At 36.7% G+C, this 22,653-nt stretch overlaps 1 protein-coding gene across 1 annotated transcript in view; it reads left to right on the top strand.

Moving 5' to 3' along the window:
- efna3b (ephrin-A3b) overlaps positions 1-3,424 on the top strand; it is a 42,485-nt gene extending 39,061 nt beyond the window's left edge. Inside the window, exon 5 of the mRNA XM_079470317.1 lies at positions 258-3,424. Coding sequence (XP_079326443.1) covers positions 258-379 — 122 coding nt within the window. The 3' untranslated portion in view covers positions 380-3,424. The remainder of the gene's footprint in view (positions 1-257) is intronic.
- The last annotated feature ends 19,229 nt before the right edge of the window (positions 3,425-22,653 follow it).

Below are 22,653 nucleotides of genomic sequence, written 5' to 3'. Positions count from 1 at the left end.
CCTCTAGACACATCCGCCCCTTACTAGCCGTAGCCCTCCCCTCAGCACACAACAACAATTAAGCCCAGACACCTACAACGCATACCTGATTGAGTCAATGCTTTTATTTTGAACTACTTCCCTCAGGCCTCCAGTTGGTCAGAGGTTTTTCTCTACTGAGTTCATGACTTACTGACTTCAGCGAGTCACGGCAATAATAGCGTCTGGACCTCAGCCGTTAATTGTTTTTCTGTCTGTCTCATTCTCTCTCTCTGTAGATGACTATGATAATCCTGAGGTTCCTAAATTGGAGAAGAGCATAAGCGGTAGCAGCCCATCCAGGGATCGACTTCTCTTGACCGTGGCATCACTTTTCCTCTTTGCCCTCTCCGTCTCCTAGCATTCACTTTTTCGACCATCGCCACACCAACGAGGCCTTGGGGGGAACGGAAGGGTCCAGGGCCGATGGGTTCGCTAATAGACTAGAGAGGAACGCTTTAAAAGCAACGGACGGATGCCGCAGCAGCTTGCTGAGTGTTGAGCACCAGCCCACAATTCAGTGGTTTCATGTCTTACAATAGCGACACACCTCGTGTCATCCAGACAATACTATTATGACTTTTAACACTATAATGAGAACCGTGCCATTTTGGTTACAATAGCGGGGTGTGTTTCGTGCACGTATGTGTTGTGTGTTAAGCGTTTGTGTGGGCTTGTTGACACGTTCGGCGCTTGGGTGGGGCATTATCTGTCAATTGGCAGGTAAAACATTTACGAACTTCTCATATTGTTTGATGACATCTGTAATGAAGCAAAATGTTACGTTAACAGTTGAGGAGCTCAGATTTCTCCTCACCCAAACTTGGCAAAATAATACAACCACTTTATATATAAACAAATTGTTTTTCCGTGTTTGTTTTTGTTACCGGAGAAACATACAAATCACTGATGGCGTAATCGCCTTCAGGGACGGCGTGGTGATATTATTAGATGAGTCTAAACATGTCTACAACAGGAACATAAAGTCAAAATCTGAAGTAAACTACAAAAGAAAACCGCATTGGCAAGGCTGCTATTTACAAAGCGTTAAAATGCAATTACATCAGATTCTTATATGAACTTATTGTGATCGCACATGAAAGCGGGGCCTGTAATGTGTTTTGTTCTGCGATGCAGAAAATTGAGAGAGATGTGATTTTGCAAACACGACCGCCAACACAAACGCATTAAACACATTGAGACAAAAGCCAAATAGCTTTTTTGTTTTTGCTTTTTCCCTTCTCTCTCTTGATAAAAGGTGCTTGTGTGTGAGCGATTGAGTGTGATTGAGTGAGCGCGTGAACATGTGCATTAGCAAAGTGATGCTGGAATAATTTCCCCCGGATACGACTTTATGGACTAACACCTTAATGGAGCTAGACACCTAAACAGACACTGTACATAAAACGAAACACATGCATATTTTTTGTGTTTGAAACTAATGGACGGCCTTGTGTCAACTCATTCGTTTGGATCATGCTGATTCTCGCTGGATTCGGAGAACGGATGCCAAACCAACTCGTTCCGGTTCAAACTAATTCCACTCGTCAGCTGCTTGACTTCTTTTGGTGGTGATCAGCAAGACCAAATGGAAATTGAGGGGTCCGGTGGTTGTAATCTGTTTCTATGGCAACCGTTATTCAGGGGTGTGTTTTTCTACAATCCACACACATCTAAAGGCACTACAGAGGTCAGCTGGAAATTGGAACAACATGCAAAAAAACTGAAATGACTCCTTTACAGAAAACAGTACTGGTGACACTTTTTCCAAGCGTAATAAAAGCAAACAAATGCTTCGGGGAACGTAGTTATTGTGTCGATATGAGCTTTTCAATGGCAAAACAGCAACATGTATCATTTTTCAACAAGGTTCAAACTGAAGGTTCTAACTGTTTTTACATAGACTAGCACCTTATCATGATGGTAACCCAACCATACCACAGCCCACGATAGCAACCAGCGCCGCTTCTTGCCATGCAAATGCTGCTTAAACTAGAAATGGCATGTGGTTTAGGAGAAATGATTTGTGGTAGAGGTTTTCTAACTTAGAGTCACGGAAGCTTTTAATACGGACACCTTCTGTCACAACTACAGGCTGTCTTTTTATTGATAAAGGCATTTATTGTATCGTTCCGCTTTTGCTCTGAAAATAATTCATATCAGTTTTTGTGAATCATTATGTTTGCTTTATATTCCATTACTATGACTACTGTGGTAGCACTGTTCTAAAACAATGAATGGAACCTCGAATGACATGATGTAAGCATTTTACACACTTAAAATCTACTTTTGATTTGTTTCATGACCTTTCATGATAAAGGGTCTTTTAAAGGGTTGAGGATAAGTACATTTTGTGTTTAGAAAGGATGTACTTGTTAATTTTTCTGATGGAATAATGTAATGTTTCAGAGGAGGTGATTATGTAAAGGAAGGGTAAATGTCACTCTTCAAATGTTGCACTTGGACACGAGAATTGTGTGTGTGTGTGTGTGTGTGAGCTTTCTGTATTCATTACTGTTTGTGGCGGAGAGAATGCAATTGCTAGACATCATTTGTCTTTAATGAAAACTAGCCTAAATAAGCGTTTCATCTTTTATGCGCGTATGAATGAGAGCTCAAGAGGGAATAAACAGAGCGCAGAGTGTGTGTATGCATGTGTTGTTTTTCATTGTTTAGTCTAAGCATATTCCGTGCGAGTGGGTGAGAGTCAGAGAAATTGTATTGTTTTGGGGAAACGACAAAAGCATTTATTAGTGTTGGAAACAACCAATTACAATCATGTTTACCTTCAACTGGAATACATTTAAAGATCTTGTAAAAATAAACTGTCAACTGAACAAACCATTGCAGAGCCTATAATAATAACAGCGACAACATTGTGCTTTTGATTGATATTTGTCATAAACACAATTTATGTCTCATATTCATCTGAATTTGAACGATCGCAAAAAAACAAAGGACAAAATCTAATGAACACTACCTGCTCACATATCATTTATCTTCACCCATCTGACTTTACAGCTGCATGATTCAGATTTCATTTGGGTTGCTTTCACAATCCAAATCGCTCTTTTTAAGTATTTCATTGCAAAATAAGTGACACGTGTGAGAAGTGCACCATCCAAAGATGAAGCCCGTCCACAATCAATTATGACATTTTGTTTGCAGCTTGAATTCTTGGTTTGTCATATTTGGAAGAAAGTGTTAATGGAATAATTTAGCCAGAAATGATCATTCACCCTCATTTTAATCTTATTGGTTCTTATGTGTCTGTTGACTGATATTTTGTCACGAGACATGCAAGAGCCAATGATATTTAAAGTTTCCGATGTTCTGCCATTTTTTTTATTTAGTCCTGATATGCATTTGTTCTGGTTTTAATTTCACTAAATAAACTTGTAATATTAAAAGTTTTCTCTCACAAACCTTTTTTTCCCACTTTGGGAAACTTGTTCTGTAGAAAAGTATAGAGGTATAAAGAGTACCTGGAAACTATACTTGATTAAAAGTACAGAAACCCTGCAGTGAAAATAATTGTATATTACAAGTTATGATTTAACGATAACAACGTGAGTAAAAGTCTTAGAGTATCTGATTTTAACAGTACTTGAGTATTTTACTCATACTGAATGTAGGCTCAAGGCAGCTCTAGTCCTCAACACCTAAGAGACATGTCAGTGAAAAACAAGAAACAGGAGAGGAGAGCAAGTGCATCAAATTAAACATCTCAAAATTGCAACAAATCAAGGTCGACACCATAGCCTAGACAAACAAACCAAGTCTCAGTAAAGCTCAAGTGCTCATAAGGAAACCCAGTTTCCTTCAAAAAGGTCTCTTCAGTAAAACCGATAAATAAAATGATGTTAAGTAAACAAAAGTATAAGCCTTTTGGCACTGGACATGCCGGTTTTGGCCTTATCGCCAACTGCAGTCATGACTTCTTCCCACATAAAACACCAGCGATGTCAACTACATGTAAAGAAGCCATATTGACAAGTTGAATCAAGTAAGGGCAAAAATTCACAAGATTTAGTACCCTCAATGCCCAGAAAATGGCAATATTGCTTCTTCTATAGCAGAAATAAACTGCTGCAGAAAATGTTCGAGTGCCATGTAAAATGTAATGTGTAATTGCATTAGTCATTACAAATGTAGTAGAGTAAAGAGTACATATAGTTATTCAAAAATGTAGTCACGTAGAGAGTAAAAGTTGCTAATATCTTTTATACTCAGTACAATTTCAAAGTAGCCCAAAAGATACTTAAAGTCCCAGTGTAATGGGGAATTACAATGGCTATTTTTTCATGAAATATTGCAGCATTTATTGTACATAATTGATCAATGTGGGTCATTCTCTTTTTAAAATCTGAAAAGGCACTTCCTTCCTGTAATGACTATACATCTTACATGACGCGTGTTAGACGGCTTGGGCGGAGCATTCGTTAACTCGAGAAAGACGAAAGCCATGCCCACTATTTTTATCTGTAGAAATTACATTTTCACTCAAAAATGTGTCAAAATAAGGAAGTAAAAACGATCGCAACTTCCGATACACGGGGACTTTAAGTACAGTAACTAATTACATTTACTCCAATACCTTACACCACTGGGAAAATGAACTTGACATTTTAATATAAACCCATTTGTTTTTAATTGAAGAAATGAAATAATCTGGGAGTAATCTGGGATGGCATTCGGGTAAATAATCCAATAAAAACATCAAAAAAGTGTGAAGCTTTGAGATTTCCAGACAATCCAGACTCTACAAATGACAATACATATTATAGACTAGACAAATATAGCCTACTATGTAAACATAAAAAGCATTATACAAAAAAATAGAGGATTTTCATTGTTGGGTCGTGCGATCGCTGGGAGCATTGACACACTCTAAAATCTCTCTGTTAGTTGTTGTGAAAAACGAGGCAGAACAAATGTTTCTGAATTGAATTATGCTTTGATTTCTCTCATCTCATTAGAGTGCGACATGTTGAGACACACAAACTCCTCCACATGACTGAATTTCCACTAAATGCTCAAAACCATGGCGCGTGAGTAAACTGTCTGAACACGACAACAACAGCGATAGATCCTCCCAGACACTGACTGACTGCCTTCTGCTACCGGCCATACCGAGCAGACGCTGACTTCATCTGCTGTGGGAAAAAGACAAAGACGCATAGAGAATAACATTTTCCGTGCTTCACAAAGCAGACCAGTCAGGCCCAACATTCACATTCTGATATTCATGTACTTGTAAAATACAGTACACAGGTTTCCATTTAAAAACATTATGAACCATGAGCTTTAATCATTACAAAATTCATTTTGGGCATTATTCCAATAGGATTAATCTACATCCCACCAATAGTAGACACCGGTTTCCATTTAAACTAATACAATTCCCACAAAATCCATTACATTTTCTATTGTGTTTTGGGCAGGTTTTTGTTTTTCAGCCGGGAAATCTTTGTTTTACCATAAAATAAACTTATTTTAAATGACGTTTTGTAATTTACATTTATGTATTTATTTGATTTATTCCATCACTTAATTCCATAATGTTATTTGTACTTTTAGTTAGTGGTATACCAAGTTTGCACATCCTAGTTTTTAATGGTACTTTGACAAAAAGATACCATGGTAAACTTTTAAAAGATGCTCAGAGAAGGGGATCAATCACGACACAGTTTGCTTTATTGAGATTTAAAAGAAGGGATTACAGAAAACTCTACCACATACTATGATCTGGTGTTTTAATACTGTTACATAATTTAATCCACTGGGCACGACAAAAATGAGCTTTGACTACCCTGGTAATGAAAATCAATTTTTACATTTCAAGTTCAAAGTTTATTTGTCACATACACAACAATACAACGATAGTCTTTTAATGCTCTTTTTATGTTTTTACAGTTAAACTTAATTGATTTTTATATGTTATGATTGCAGCTGCAAAACAATGTTTATTTACTTTTATTAGAACACATAAATGTCATTATCCCTTAATATTGTGGCAAATAACGTATTTTGAAGTTTATAGTGTGGGTCTACTCTTTATGAAACAGAATTGACAGGATATTATTATACAATTCTTTATCAAATATAAATGATGTTTTGTTGATACAGCACCAGATATATTTCCATGCCATTTATTGTTAAATCGCTAAAAACACCTCGTATAATTCTCACTCACAAGGTGCAGTTTAATTTTACCACCACCAGATGTCTCTGTTTCCCTGAACGTCCATTCAGATTAATAACATTGTACACCGTTTTTACCTAATCCATTGACTAAATAAATAAATAAATCCAATCGTTGCTGTTGTGTAAAAGAGCTGTAGGCGTCTGGGATTACACCATCTGGATTAAGTCTAGTAGGTTATGATATAATCTCCATGTGAAACATGCACAATTATGGTTTAACACATGCACGTGTTTACAGACTGGTTTTGTCTCCTGCGTGATCCAGGCGCATCAAAAAATTTAATGATGAAGTGTAAAAACTTTAGTTAGTTTGTTATAGAACAGTTTAAGTAGATTCATACAGTCTTTAATAAAAAAAGTTCAAGAGATCTTTTTAAAAAGCTGTTATAAACTTAAATCGCAACACTAAAGTCTTGAAAAAATGAACCTTTGGAGAAATTATTAGAGACTTTGTTATATTGCGTGTTTAAGAGGGATCTTTTTGGTCTGTGTGCAAGATGTCAATCCCAATGATTTTGAGAAAAAGACGCTTTTATTCACTGGATACTCCCTGATCTCTGCTGAACTTTCAGAGGAAGCCTCTCCACCCACTTCAAATTGCTCAGTGCTATAACTGTTGGTTTCTCGTGTCACAAGGATTGTTGTGGTTTCCGACTCGGTGAAATGAGTGGAATCTGTTGTGGGAATTTAAAGTGTGTGAATAGGGCCCACCCCTCATCCATATGGACCAATCAGAAATTATCTTTGAGTGTAACTACATTAGCATACATTAGCATGTATTAGCTCACCCTGAATGATTAGTCATGAAGGCAACATGCGGCGTGAGACTTAAAATACCTCTCAGAAAGTGATGACTTTATCCTACTCTGAGTATAATGAATCCTGCATGCTCATTACCGCGTTCAGTGGCCTCTTTATTCTGTGTAAACTCTTCCTCAAAGCCCCAAATCGTGCCATATTTCACATCAAGAATTAACCTTGCCTTTTCACCCTGCACCAAGTGATTGAGTTTTTCATGTAATTTGCTAAATGAGCATAAACACTAGACAGTAAATGTGTCATTACTGGGGGCAGATGAGATTAGTGGTGTAATGTTTGGCACTTGGCGAGAGAGGAATTGAAGTGGGGGGAAACCAAATTGCTAATCTGGCACTAATGATATTAATAACTGTCCAATCACATTCATCGCCAGTGGCGAATTCATATTTCGGAGCGACATCATCGCCGTTCTTGTCCCCTCTATTCCAGGCGAGCATGTGAGCTGTCAGTCATATGGCTGGTCTATATACAGCAAAGAGTGTTTCATTAATCATTGCGCATCGAGGCAAAAATGACAACATCTTTCACTCACCAACTGTCGAGAAGTTGACTGAGAAGTCACCCGCCCCCTTATTTCCCTCGTTTTCTGTTTTTAACCCTCTAGTCATGAAAGCGGAACCATACACTCTCCCACTTTCTCTTTCTTTATTTCTGTATTTATTTACCCATAATCCTACATCCTTGCAGCTCTCAAAAGATGGTTGTTATATATAGACACTGTTAAATGTCGTGGTAAACTTTATTTACACACAGTACAATACTCAAATGATTGACCTAGATGTTATAATCTCAAAGATCGCTTTTATGACATTAGGGTTAAAGCAAACAAGCATTTTGTTGTTGTTGTTTTGCTGATATACTGTTATAATAGCCACATCCTTTCATTCTATTATAGAAACTTGCTGCCACTTAATGTCGGTTTGTTTTCAAAACTATATACAGCATTAGCACATTATGCAAGCACATATATGCTCTTAAAACTGATCTGAACTAATGAACTAAACCATTAGTGGTGCTTGTAATAGTTTACGTCTCAGAATACATTTATGGCATTTCCTGTCATTTAAGATTATCATATTAACTTTTTCTGACGGAAGTTTTGTAGAACTGGAAATCTTAAAATCTATTTTTAAGAATAGGGATTATACATAGATTATGGATAGATTATACGTTCAAAATCACTTTTATTTTATGTCCATGTTCCATTTACTCATTTTGAGAGAATTACATAAAGGGATATCCTCGATTTGTACATTTTGTGATGTCAAATTCTTCTCATTCTTTATTAATTAATACATTCTGTTCATGTTTTGGGTAAATTATTAAATGGAAATTATCGGAAAATAATATAAAATTCACATTTTCTTTGGAGATCATGACTATAATGTCATAGGCAATGTTTCATCAAAACAGATTTGATTTCAAATCTCAAAGACTGTTATGTACACCAGATTTCACCCAAGGCACCTGCTTTCCACATTTTCCTTAAGATAAAGGCTATAAATTTATAGGAAAATGTAATATCATAATATTTAAAATATTTATGGGATGTGCTATCATATGCAATGTGTTTACATGCAGCTGAGCTTGTTTGTGTTTACGTGTGTTTATGAACAGCTCAATTGACTCAGTGCTGTCGTCACGGTGACAAAGCCCAGAGCAGGATATGAACTGAGTTCTACCTGAGCTCTTAAGACTATATAGACTAATTGAATTACACTGCCCTTTGACTGGACAATAGCAGTGTTTCATATATTATTGTCTCCCCTCGTGAACGACCAGGGAACAATGTGGATTACAGTTTCCAGCATCCAGCTTTCCATTTGTCAACGTCATATGCAGTGACAGTTACTGTAGAGGCAAATACCATTAACAAAAAAAAACTTCTTAGCTTGAAAGCACCAGTGCAATCTAATAAAAGCTAAATGTATGTTTTTATCTATATTTTGAATTATTTATTTACTGTATATATATTTACTTTTTGCATTTAACCCCTATGTACAATTAAATTTTTGCAAAGGCTTGTACAAATGATGCAATCCACAAATGTGTGTTTTACCTCACTGGCATTTGTGTAAATCATTATTGCCATCTATATCTATATTGAGTCTGCACCTTCATGGGATCGCTCAGCACTTTCAGAACAATAAAGATAATGATGGTCCAATGAGCTCATATAAGAGCAGGTATTTTTTAAGTTCAAATTTTCAACTTTAACTTTGCACGAAGACTGCATCCACTTGAACAGCATACATGACTGGAAAGCCGTTATGTTCATGCTAAATGTTACACAAAGCCACTTCAAATCTGTCATCACTTACATACACAGTCCATATGTTCTGCATCCATGTGATTTCTGTACATGCTGATTTTGATTTGCATTGGGTCAAATATGAATGAAAAAAACTTTTGGGTTTAACATGAACCAATGCTGGGTTGTTTAAACCCATTGTGTTAAATATAACCTAGCATTTTAGAGTGTTATTTGATAATAGCCTTTTGAAAACATTTAAATTCATCTTAAAATTGTAAATACTATAGTCAAATTGTACTATTGTATATATTCTTTTTTGGAGTGATGCACATCATTCCAAATCTGTCACCTGTGAGGATTTTAAGTTTCTTAAGTTTTTTAAGTTAAGTTTTAAGTCAGACTTTTAAGTTTACAGATGATGAAACATATCCCCTGATTAGTACTCAGGACCGGGAACATTTTTCAACCAGTCCCTTTTTACTTTTAAAGATCCAATGTGGACATCTGGAAATAATTACACACTCTTTATTCAAATCCGTGAGATTGCTGTGGCTTCCAAAAAATACCTCAATAAATATCCAACTTTGCATTCTTATCTTCTGATTTCGCTCCCCACCAAATGACGTAAACATTAAAAACAGCAATTTTCTCCAAAGCTTGAAAGCACTTGCACACAAAAGTCAATGACTGATTGATTTTGTCCCAGCATGTATCAGGAACAGTAAATTATGCTTTTGATTGTTAACATTTGGTTGCTTATGGGTCATTTTGGGTATCGCAGTACTTGAAGTTCCTTCAAGGTCAGGTCAGGACAAACCTGATGTCCTAGCTTTGCTGAAAATAAAATGGCATTCATTACACAACCATTTAAAGCCAGCATAGAGCGTTACAGATTTAAAGCTGGTGTGTCTTGTTCTTTTTGTATGTCTATGTAAGTGTGTGTATTTATAAACTTTCAGTCAATCACTTTATAAGGCCCTAATTCTTTTAGTAAACTCCATTACCATTACAATCTTATGTGCCCGGTAATCTCCTAAAGGTCAGAAAAGCTCAATGAACTGGTCAGTCTGTCCTTACGTGACACTGAATGGCCAAAGCCTTTCGGTTATCCCTGGCCATTGCCCAGCATCTTGTCAATCTGTTTAATGAATGATGCTGATGCTGATGCTGATGTTGGTTTGCATGATTGGGGCCGAACAAGGTCTTTGTCATGGGGCACCTTCTGAAGTCTTTTGCGGAAAGATTAAACCCTGGCATTTTGTGGGCAGAATGTCAATCCGGTGACCTTTTGCATCAGATCTAAATGACCCTCTATGGAACACTGATTGCTAACCTGATCCTCCACATTAGTAAATTCTGAGAAAGATTGCCAGTGGGTGTAAATAATTAAAAGTCTCTACTTTGCATCCCAAGTCACATAAGTACAGCAGAAGGAAAACAGAAAAACAAATGCGTCTCACACCTGCCAACGCAAGAACAAAAGATTAGAATAACAATTATCTCACAAAACATTGTTCCTGTGAAACTAGCAAGGAAAATCTGTGCTTATTTTCATTATGAAAAAGAATCCAGCGGACAGCTAGAGGCTTCCTGCTGTAAAAACACATTTATCAAAGGATTCAGAAGGAGAGCTTGATGGCTTGTTTAAGGCTGATGAAACTGCAGGTAATGAACATGCATGAACCAACACAAACTTATTCTCGAGCTATCAGAATCACGCAATTATTTAATGCAACTGAACGTTTAATGTTGTTTAACGCTAATATTGAGGTCATTACATTTACATTTAGTCATTATATTAATAAATATAACGTGAAGTTTTATTTTCTTGAGTACTTACTAAAAAAACATTATTTTGCTTTGTATTTCCCCAAATGGTTCCCTCTTTTAAACACTGAGGAAAAATCTATTTCTTCACCAGTAAATGGAGAAATAATTGTTTATAAATCTAAATCTGATGTCCTTGCAGTTTACCACCAGAAAGACATCTTAAATCTTATGCAATAACATTTGATGATTCTTGCAGAGTAACAAAAACAGCACTTATGTTACCTCGACTTAAAAGAGTGCATTCAATTATTTCGGAGAGGAGACTGAGTGCCTTGCAGTGAAGGAAAGATAAACAAAGAGAAAGAAGGGATGGAGACAAGCTCACGGTTCAGCTCACAGGTTCTTAAGTTAAGGAAATAAATGATCTTTTAACAAACGTTCTCAGGTATTAAAAGTACTTAGATCTGAGTTTTAATTCACCGTTGTAAGACACATTTTTATTTCATTTTCGACAAGCTTTTTGCTTTGAAAATGATGTCTATGTCCTTGGATGTCCAAATTCACAGTTTTTCAGGATGAAATACTGTGTTGTCAAAGTTGACAAGCCCTTTTTAATACTTTTTATTGGTTAGATTTTTACTTTCCAAAACCCAGGGTGGCTTTTAATAATGATTTATGGCAAAAAATAATATCCAAAAAATATGGAGATACAATGTTTCAGAAGGACAGCCAAAATAAATCAAATCTGCTCTGCAAATAATAGAAAATGAAAATCGAAGTCTATTCATTTCATACACTGTTTATCTGTCATAGTCTTTGCATCACATTTTTATTCAAGAATATGACATCACATTAAATGAATAAAAGGGGGTTACATACACAAAACGAGAGAAAGAACAGGCCAAGAGAGCCGGTAAGAGATAAATGCTCCAACTCTCTGAATAGTCAGACCCCCCTCATACAAACTTAGTCAAACTAGGGCAAGTAACTTCCTTTAATCAATTTCAGATTATTCACATTTTCTCAAAGAGACAGAATCACTTGTTCACTCTGACAGCTGTTTTTTTTCTTTCAAAGCCCCTCCTCCCATTCATCCGTGAAACATCTCCCCTGTTTTTGCCCTTGAGTTCTCACAGTCACAGAGGCTGTTTGTCCGATTGTTAAACACACACACAGTCCTCTTCAGTGTCAGTGATGTCAAATCACGAAGAGTTCACAAACATCGCACCATCCTTCAAAAGACTCTGAGAAACAGAGAAACTACTGTGTGGATACAGAGAGGGGGAGCGAGGGAGGGAGATGATGAAATGTGTAGGACGTTGAACATAAATAAAAGTTTTATTTGCTTTTAACAAGCTTTCTTCTAGGAAGCGATACAAAGTTGACTTCTTGCGAAGAGACACAAATATTCATCAACAATCATTTGGGTTTGTGAATCATAACTCATGCCTATGGAACATGCATTTGTGAAGCTTTGCAGTCAACACCAATTGATTGTAACCGATGAGTCAGTCATGGAATTTGACAAAACAGCCCACACCTGGTAAACAATGAAGACGTATGTGTGTTCTCCTCTGTTTAAAGCATGTGTTTGTGTTCACGAGCACGTAAGGGAAAGAGAGACGTATTTACTAAGAAAACAAACAGTTCAAAGTAACAAACACTTTGGAGGAATTTGAAAACAAATTGACCATATGCGTTTATGTAGAAATCATTGATCTTGTGATGTGATTATCAGAAATTTTATTTAGACTCTTGTCATTTAAAACCTGTATGACTATATTTTGTAGAATGTTGATAATCGAACTTCGGTGGTACCCATTGACTTCTATTGTACGGACACAAAACCAATGCAAGTCAATGGGTGTCACCGTCGTTCTGTTAGCGGCATTCTTCAAAATATCTTTTTTGTGTGCTTCTGAAGAAAGTCAAACAGGTTTGAAATGTAAGAGCGTAAGTAAATGATGACAAGATTGTCATTTTTGGGTGAACTTTAAGGTTAAGTAAAGACAGGTTAGGTATGACACTTCCATGTTGAAAATGTTATGCTGTAGTGAATTGGTTGTATTAAGGGCATTCCCTTATAGTACTTAGTCACTAGTGGCTATTTATTGATGGTATTACAATGTTTAGTCACTGTATTTACACAGGTTGTCACTGTTAATGAGAAAGATAAGTTGTCTATTTAAACGTATTATGATGTTTTATGAGGTGTGTATGTGGAAAAAGCATACTTGACTGACCTGTGTCATTGAATGTTATTAATGATGTCATTGCTCTAAGGTGTAACCGTAAAAACTTACGTCACAGTTTCTTTCGACTGCGTATTGATAGTGTACAAACTTGACACTTATTCATACTGACAGCATACAGAAATATATTTGCAGTTAAATCTGTATAAGTATTCCCTTCATATGTTTTCTTTTTGTATTTCCTGATCTTGCTTTACCTCCTCTCAGTTTTTCCCCTGGTTTCTAATTTATACCCAATGGCATAAGTTAATATATTTACTGTCTGGTTTTAATTTGAAAGTCCTTTTGTTTAACATCGCACAAAACCATGACCAAAACCCACAAAACAAATTCAATGACATCACTTGCCATGTGTGCATGCACGAAAAAAGAGACAACAAGCATAAACACTATATTTATCATTGTAAAGACTGATATTCGAACAGATTCTTTGTTTTAGAGACGACAAGGAACAAAGAGCTGTGTGTGTATACGCTGCTGCGTATTTATATAATGAATTGCAATGAACAGGAAGTGAGATGCTGTGAAATTGTAACATGCTGTGAGACTGAAGCAGTTCGCTGATCAAATCACCCACCTCCAACATTCTCATTTCTCACGTATATTATTATAAACTTCGCTCCTCGCCACACTACAGCCACACATCTTATCAAACCCCAGTGCCCTGCAAATCTTTAACAAAAGTAATTTTTTTCCATGCAATCCTAAATATCGCTATTTGCATACATTTGCAGATACTAATTAGACTTCAAATGTCACGCTGAAACAAATAAGAGCCGATGCTCTACAGAGATGCTCTGAAATGAATTGATGCTGATAAACAAAAAGTTAAATTAGAAAGTTTATGAACATTAACAGTCGAACAGATGATCATGACTTTGCTAAATTATGTGTGCGAACTGTTTACGGAAGAATTACAATAAAGAGCAGTCCACCGGGACAAGAGGATGTATGGAGGAATAAGCACGGATTTATGAGATATCGTAACACCCTTCCTGGAGTTTACAGTTTTTAAAGAGAACACCCTGCACTCAACTAATTTAAAGGGCAGGCTCACTGAAAAAAATTTCCTCAAAACAAATTCACTACAATAAAATGTAGTGTAATTTAGAATTTTTTATCAAATTCAATAAAAATGATTGAATACATCAGGGGCACCAACAGCAAAAACATCGTCCCAGGCTGTCGGACGGGGCGCCCTGACGTGACCGATAAAATAAAAAGGGGGCCCCAAAATTCTTGTGTCTGCCCCATACGGGTCCTTTCGGCCTCACTTCATTATCAAACGTGTATTAGCGGCTATGGCTGAGGATGATTGACTCTGATGCAAAATGGCTGTTTACGGTTGGCTTTGGCTCTCGGCTCCCTGCAGGTGCTCTCAAGAGTTTTACAGTGGGGTTAAAGTCCTTCCTGTGTAAATACTAAAGTGCACCTCAGGCTATAAACAGATGGAATACATCATTGTATTAAGATAAGGAATCACGCTGAAATATTTTTCTCAGTCAGTTACCCTTATCGCAGCGGAGAGCGTGCTCACCAGCACAAACACGCTAAGGGTTCACCTAAAGGCACGTAGGCAATGAAGTCTGAATAAGACATTGATCATGCTGTCATAGGTGACTGTCTTCTTGATGAATAAATACGAAAAAAGTGCTGCAGTGGTGCCGACGCAAACGCATCAAGAATACTGATTTGGCATATTTGGATCTGTTGACTTGTAATAAAACATAAGGATTGGTATTCCCTAATGTGACCCAGCTGTGACAGCAAACCAGACTGCCAGGAGCCGGTAACTAGCTGGACTTAATTAATACCCAACACCCTGTGGCCTGAACCTCGACCTGTTACTTCTCTCCTTTAGTTTGTCTCATGCTGAGCATTCTCCACATGCAGTAGAATAATGAATGTGAGAATGAGAGCGATGGCGCTTTAAATGCAAATCTTTAAAGGAAACTCATTTCAAATGATCTTTAGAATGATCTTTCCAAACCAAATTACACACAAAAACTTTGTGTATACGTATATATATATATACACAGTATATAAGGTATGATTCTCAATGATAAGCTTATGTAAGGGTCAGGAGTAGGGATGCCCAATAAATTATCGGCCATATCGGTATCATAATGGTCATTTCTAATGTTGTCAGTATCGGCCGATAATAAAAATGGTCCTCCCGTTAATCTTCTTCAGCTGCATGCTGCTCACAGTTAAAATACTGTACAGTACTGTCTTTCCGTCTGGTCATTCACTTACTGCTATTAGCAAAACATTGTTGATGTAGGTACAGTATGTAGATACAGTTTTTATGAATGTTTAAATTATAGTAACAAAAGCATATTGTTTGAATCAGAGTGCTGTCTGAATGCTTTCTGTCTTGAGACCTGTTAGACTTGTTGCTATTTAGACATTTTTTTCTGGGTTGCTCTGAAAGAACATCTATAATTTGTTTGTTGGATAAAAAAATTACCAGAAAAGTTTGAAGGTTAAATAATCTTTAACTAGTGTAAAGTAGGCTTGGTACATGATTTTCAGGGGAAAAGAAGAACTAACGGTTGTGTTCTTTTCTGCAGTGAATTTGTTTTCATATAAGAGCATTTGTCCACTTTTTGCCATTTGTTGTAGTCTTAGGAAATGTTATATCGATTTCTAGATACTGTATATCGGCCAATATATTGGTTATCGGCTTTCAATGTTAAAGAATCATCAGTTGTCGGTATCGGCCTAAATTTACATATCGGTGCATCACTAGTCAGGAGCATGTTTCTGGGATGGATGGCTTGGATTAATGATTAAAAATACTAAATTATAATTATTAGAAAATGTAAAAATCCAACATGCTTTATGTAATGGTTAGGTTTATGAATAGACTGAATATACAGTTTGTACAGTATAAAAGTCATTGTGTCAATGAAGAGTCACCACAATGTAGAGAAATTCAGTGCATGCGCGTGTGTGTACATGATTGTGTTTAATGCTTTAAGACTGTCATAATTCTGAAGGGATTGGGTGGTGATCTGGGTTGGACTGACAGAAGGACAGACATTTCTGGAAGAGACAGGGCCTGATGTTTGATTTGTGAATTCAGGCCAGAATAGGGTGTGCTGGACATTTGGCCGGGCAGACACGGAATTACGCACAGAGGATGGAAGCATTTCTCAATGATAAGCTCATGGTAGGGTCAGAAGCGTGTTTCTGATGAAACGTGGCATGGCTTAAGGGAGGTGCTGTTTGCTGTATATCGTGCGGTCTCAGTAGATATCGAGGCTAAATGTCAAACCAGAGCAACATGTGCTGTGTACAAGTCGAGCCTGTCTAGAATAGAGACTTGGGTCATGTGATGTTGATTAAGCTTCTACAGAAGTTTTATTCTTAAGAGTGTTTGGTCTGTGTGTCAGTCAGTCGGTCAGTTAAACAGTTGTGTGACCTAGTTCAGTTGCTCAGTTGAACTCTGATCTAGTGTTCACATGGTAATCTGCAGATATACCGGATACACAGCATACGCTTCTGTACATGGTACATTTTATTTAATTATTTTATTGCTTTCCTTGGTTTGGCTTGATGTGTATGTATAATTCAAAGACCTACAGTATACTTATAAATTACTTGGTTTGTCTAATGGCATCATCCACTTGAACTGGTGTCAAATTTTGTGATGAAATTACTTTCTCAGAGAACTAGACATAGCAAAAACTTGATTTATTTTTAGTGTAACTAAAGAAATTTGCACTTTATAACCAAAAGATGGTGACACGAGGTGATATGTGGTTGCTATGGTGGCTGAGGTTTTATACCTTTATAGGGAATTCACACTGATCCAACAAATGCTTAAAAGGTTGTTCACAGGAATGCCATAGATTAGAAGAACCATTTAGTCAAAGGTTCTTTGGTTCTTTCTTACCATTTTATAATCTGAAATTCTAAGTTATATAATACAAGAAAAATAATAAAATGACAAAAGCACATAACAAAATTGTTAAAAATGAAACTAAAATCAACTACAAATTAAATGTAAAATAATATAGTAAAATAGAAGTTAAAATATTGTAAATATAATTTAAAATAAAAAACAATAAGACTGCAAAAAACAAAGCTTAACTAACCCTTATGGCGACTATAGCTTTATGTATTTATATGCTTAAAAGCCCACAATGAAAAACTTGTTTTTAATGCTGTTTATATGTCTATTTGGTTTAATATGCTTTAAGAGTAACCATGTGCAAATTCATCATTTTAAACCCTTACAGAGTATTTTCTCCATATACTGCAGTTTGAAACTGCCTTTGTTTTTGACATCGTAATCCTGTAACCAATCACGTTAAGCCCTAGATATAGCAGAATGGCGCAAAGACTCGGCACTGATATGTTTGCTGATGTTTTAGCTCACCGTCATCAACACAAGATCTCTTAGTGTTAGCAATAACATTAATCCTGCAACCTGTGTAATGAACACAATGTCTCAATGTAAACGGGGTCTCCATCTATTCCATTCCCGGTGTTGAGTTATGCAGGGGCTGCTGACTCTCATTAACAAACCGATAACTGTAATACATGCCCCAAATAAACAGGAGCAGCTGTGGGAACAGCAAATGCCTGTTAATGTCAGATTGATGTGGGTGGAAAGGGTGCTGAAACACAACAAACTCAATGAAGGAGAGAGAGAGGAACGGAAATCATTTTTGGTAGCAGAAGAGAATGTGAATAAATGTAAATTAGAAAAGCAGAGGAGTGACATGCAAGATTCGGAGAGAGAGAGAGAGCATGCGAGTGGGTGAGTCAGTCAGGGCGAGTGAGAGGCCTCTCAGTTCTGCCACAAAGTCCCGCGACGCATAGAAGAACTGTAATTAGGACTGTCCTAGAATAGAGGAAACACAGAAGGGAGAGAAATCTGAGAAAAATAAAGCAAATACATGTCACAGTACATCCCCGGCATCACACTATAACCTGGACAACAAACAAGAAACATCTTGCTTGTGTGACATCCGCACATCACGTTTGCAAATTGGTAATTTAAGAAGCTTGATGCTATACTGGTGTCTTAAAGTATATTAATAGCCTTTTGTAAAATGGCATTCTTGTAAAATAACGTTTCATACGTCAATGGATTCAATTCATTCAAATCTATTCAGGGGGGAAATGGTGAAGCCATTCCTCACCTGAATATCTTCTTTTGTTTTCTGGAGAAGAAAGAAACATTACATAATCTTGGTATTGAATCATGGTTAGTCCCTTACCATACCAACATCATTAGACTTCTGACATGACCGATGTCTATGAGTATTTGTTGCAGATTTTGTTGATCTAAAGACAACAGAAAAAACTGAAGGCCAGATGTCATTTCTTACTTGAGTTGGAAATATACTACGAGTTATGTTTACTTCTGAGCTCCCACATTAGTTTGTTTATCATGTTGCTACTCTCACAAACAAAAACGTAGAGTGCCATTTTGTTTGAAAAATGAATGCATCCAGATGCTTTTTACATTTGCACGCTACAAAATTTGAAGACTTGAGTTTAAGGTCATTTTTCCACAATGTTTAATTCCCCCTTTTCTACAGGATTTTCATCTAACATTTGAAGTTATTATGAAGAGTTTTGAATCAGCTGTATACTTATCGACAGAACTAACCTATGGTTTTCCAGTGTGAGGGTCAGCAGTAGCTAGACGTAGACAAGCTAATTCTTTAATTGGGTTAAATAAACAACAACCGCCCCCCACCACCCCCACACAAACGTCACACTGTGTTCTGTCCTATAGAGCCTAATTGACTTAATCACGCACACACGCACCAAACTGACCAATTCGACCACTGACTGTGACCCTCGTAGATCATCCTGGCTAACACTGTAATAACCTTGGATGTGTTCAGTTAATGTCATTATTTCCTGTTGAAAACAACTAAACCGCAGCAAGCATTACATTGGACTGCTTTTGGAAAAGCATAAACAGCTTTTTAAAATGATAGTTCACATCCAAAAACCTTTACTCACCCTCTTGTCATTTGACAATTTTATGACTTTCTTTCTTCTCCAGAAAACAAAAGAAGATATTTTGAATTTGAAAACAATGGTACCCATTCACTTGTATTGTATGGACACAAACCCATCTGGGTTCTGCCATTGTTCAGTTACAAACCTTCTCCAATATATTTTCTTTTGTGTTCTGCAGAACATTGAAAGCCATACAGGTCTGAAATTTTAAGGGAAAAAGTTTTTTTTGGTGACTATACCTTTAAATGTTTTCAACGCTTGACACTAGTGTGTTGGTTGCTAGTCTTAACCTAGTCCTGCATTACTACCCTTCATACTGTTACCTTTTGCATTAGGCTGATTAGGGTTATACATCTAGCTTTAAGTGTCAACATCTGACAAAAATCAACAGTTATTTTATTAATATAACATGCATGGTTAAAAATGTTTTTATATTTTAAAATTTCATTTTCTTATATATTTTTCCTCCAAAATCTAGTATCATCTGGTTCATTAGCCGGACCAGAAATGTGCCCATGCTACACATTGTACATTTAGAACAGAAGGCTGACATATAATAATGTAAATTAGGATCAGAAATATTACTATATGATATATTAATATATTTGTTCATGAGCTCATAATATCAATCATCTGGGTTTCTGGTTTATGTCCTGTGGGATGATCCATAATACGGAACAGACCGTCCCAAATACTGAACACCAGGTGTGCGTGTGTGTTTTTGTGTGTGCACGACCGGTGCTGTTTGTATGGCCAGAGGGAGAGCCCTTCACAAGCAGAGTAAGTGTTAGACGTTGAGTTCTTGTTAATGATGTGTCACTTATGCAACAAGTTTCACACGCTTCCTCCTGCCAATAACACAGGCTGTCCCAAACACACAGCCAAACTGAACAACAACACAACACAACTACACCGTAACACAACCGAGCAACAAAGCCTGTCACATAGAAAAAACATCAGAAGCACATAACATAGTTTTGCTAAGGTGTAACGCAAGCTGCCACACTGAAACATTATCCAGTAACTGTAACAATCAACCCACTATACAATACACAGAGCACGGTTTTTCAAAAAGACACAGCATAACACACACTGACACATGGAAAACACAACAATTATATAAAACAATCTCAGACAATATTTTCTTGCCCATAGATTCCTCAACATGCTAACATTACAATTTTGCATTGTAATCTGCCGCACAGATTATAAACAATAGCATCACAAAACTCTAAAAACACGTTTATCACAATCACGGGGCTTTATATTCAAGGCAATGTATCACAATCACAGGGCTTTATATTCAAGGCAATTCATGGCCAGACATAATCACAGCCACATTTGTATTTTTTGCACATTTTGTTATACAAACTTAAAATTTAGTGTAAAAGAGCTGCCCAGGATTGAACTTGCATTACTGTTTCACTACTTGATGTTTTTTATCTATGCTGTTATGTTTAATGTGTTATTCATTAATGTATTCATCAGGTGATAATATTAATAAATAATGTATTTCTTAATGTGTTTGTTATATTTGGATTGCTGTGTTACTTGCAGTAGAATGTTGTGCTGCAACAATGTTATCTACAACATCGGTGTGCGCGATGAGACACAGAAACATTGTGAAATGAGAGGACTGGCCAGAGATGGGAAAGAACTGCATGGGTGAAAAGGTGAAAGAGAAGGAGGGAAAGAGCACATGAGATCTACACCACTGAGGCTGCTGTGGTCAGGGTTTGGTGAGCGATTATCTACCTCTCCTACACAAATATAAATACACTGATTCTGAGTACTTCAACACTTACAGAGAGATAAAGAAACGGTAACAAACAGGCTGTGTATGTTCAGTAGAAATCTATGTATATGCGTGAATGTGCTGAATAAGGCAAGCATTCTCCAGCATGTATTTACAGAATATACTCTCATGTTACACGTGTTATGGTATGCGTGTATTTTTATGATACACATGTTCATGAACACATCAGTAACACATCCATGTAAATAACTGTAGCATGTTTGTAAAAGTGGAAAGTCCCCTTAAAGGTGGTGTGTGTACATTTTTTAAGGAAAAAATTACAGAAAAAAGACAGAAATGCAATTTAACATTTGTTTATGTCTTCAGAGGTGTTTACATTTACGCATTTGGCAGACGCTTTTATTTATTTTTCTTTTTTAAATTTATTTATTTTATTATTTTTCTTTTTTTATATAGCGCTTTTCAAAATTTGCATTGAGAAAATGCTAATTCCAAAAGGACTTACATTGCATTGTACTATATATTTGTTTCTGACTATGTGCAATCCCCTGGGATTGAACCCATGACCTTGGCGTTGCTATTGCCATGCTATAACCACTTAGTCACAGAAAACCTTAAATAATAAAATGGAAATGCTTTTATTAAATTAGAATTAGCTATTTCTATCTACATACCCTGCGGGTCCCCTTACATGGAATTCACCATGTTGTTTCTACAGTAGCCCTAAACGGCAAACTGCACTACCGGGCGTGTTACGTAAATACGTTATGTCCTTCGGCAAAGAAGCATAAACGTGACGACGACATAGTCCTGTGTCAGTCGCCGTAGTGCTTCGAAAGGGAGGGGTGGAGTGAGCCGTTGGTTGCAATTCGCAACCTCACCACTAGATGCAACTATATTTCATACACTGGACCTTTAAGTAATCTCTCTTTAGTGCATTAGTAAAGCAGAAAGCACATATAAAAGTTTACATTTATGCATTTGGAAGAGACTTTAAGCAATTTAAAATGCAATCAGGGGATAGATGTTATCAGGATATGATTTCCTTGGGAATTAAACCCCTGACCTTGGCTTGACTAGCGCAGCTGAGCTACAGGAAGAGGAGATTTAGTCTTACTGTAACTAATTGTTTAATCGTTATTCCACAATCTCATCACTAGTTGCAATAGAAATTACCTTTAAAAGATGCCTGAATACACAAAACCTGAAGCATATGTCAATCGAAAGGATGTGGCACTAAACTAACAACATTATGATCTCTTTTCAGTAATGCAGGCAACATCTTAACCATATGACAATGCTATTTCTATTTTAGCTTGAAAACATAATCTTAAACATACATTTATGGTTTAAAAAAGCGTGAGTCAGTTTTACAGACAGCTGTTTTGTCTGAGTCATGCTGATGATTCTCTGAAAAACAGTAGCCTGGATGATCCAGCATCTCTGTATCTTCCCCTTTGTTCCTGTTCCTTTGCTCTGTTCTCTCTGTCCTTAAAACACATCACACCAAGCCAAGATTATACAAACACAAGCACACTGACTTGTCTACCTTAAAACTACTTGTTTCGTGCCTGTGTGTGTGATCG

This window comes from Barbatula barbatula, assembly GCF_947034865.1.
Source record: "Barbatula barbatula genome assembly, chromosome: 12".
Classification (NCBI taxonomy): domain Eukaryota; kingdom Metazoa; phylum Chordata; class Actinopteri; order Cypriniformes; family Nemacheilidae; genus Barbatula; species Barbatula barbatula.
This window is presented reverse-complemented; position numbering and strand designations above follow the sequence as displayed.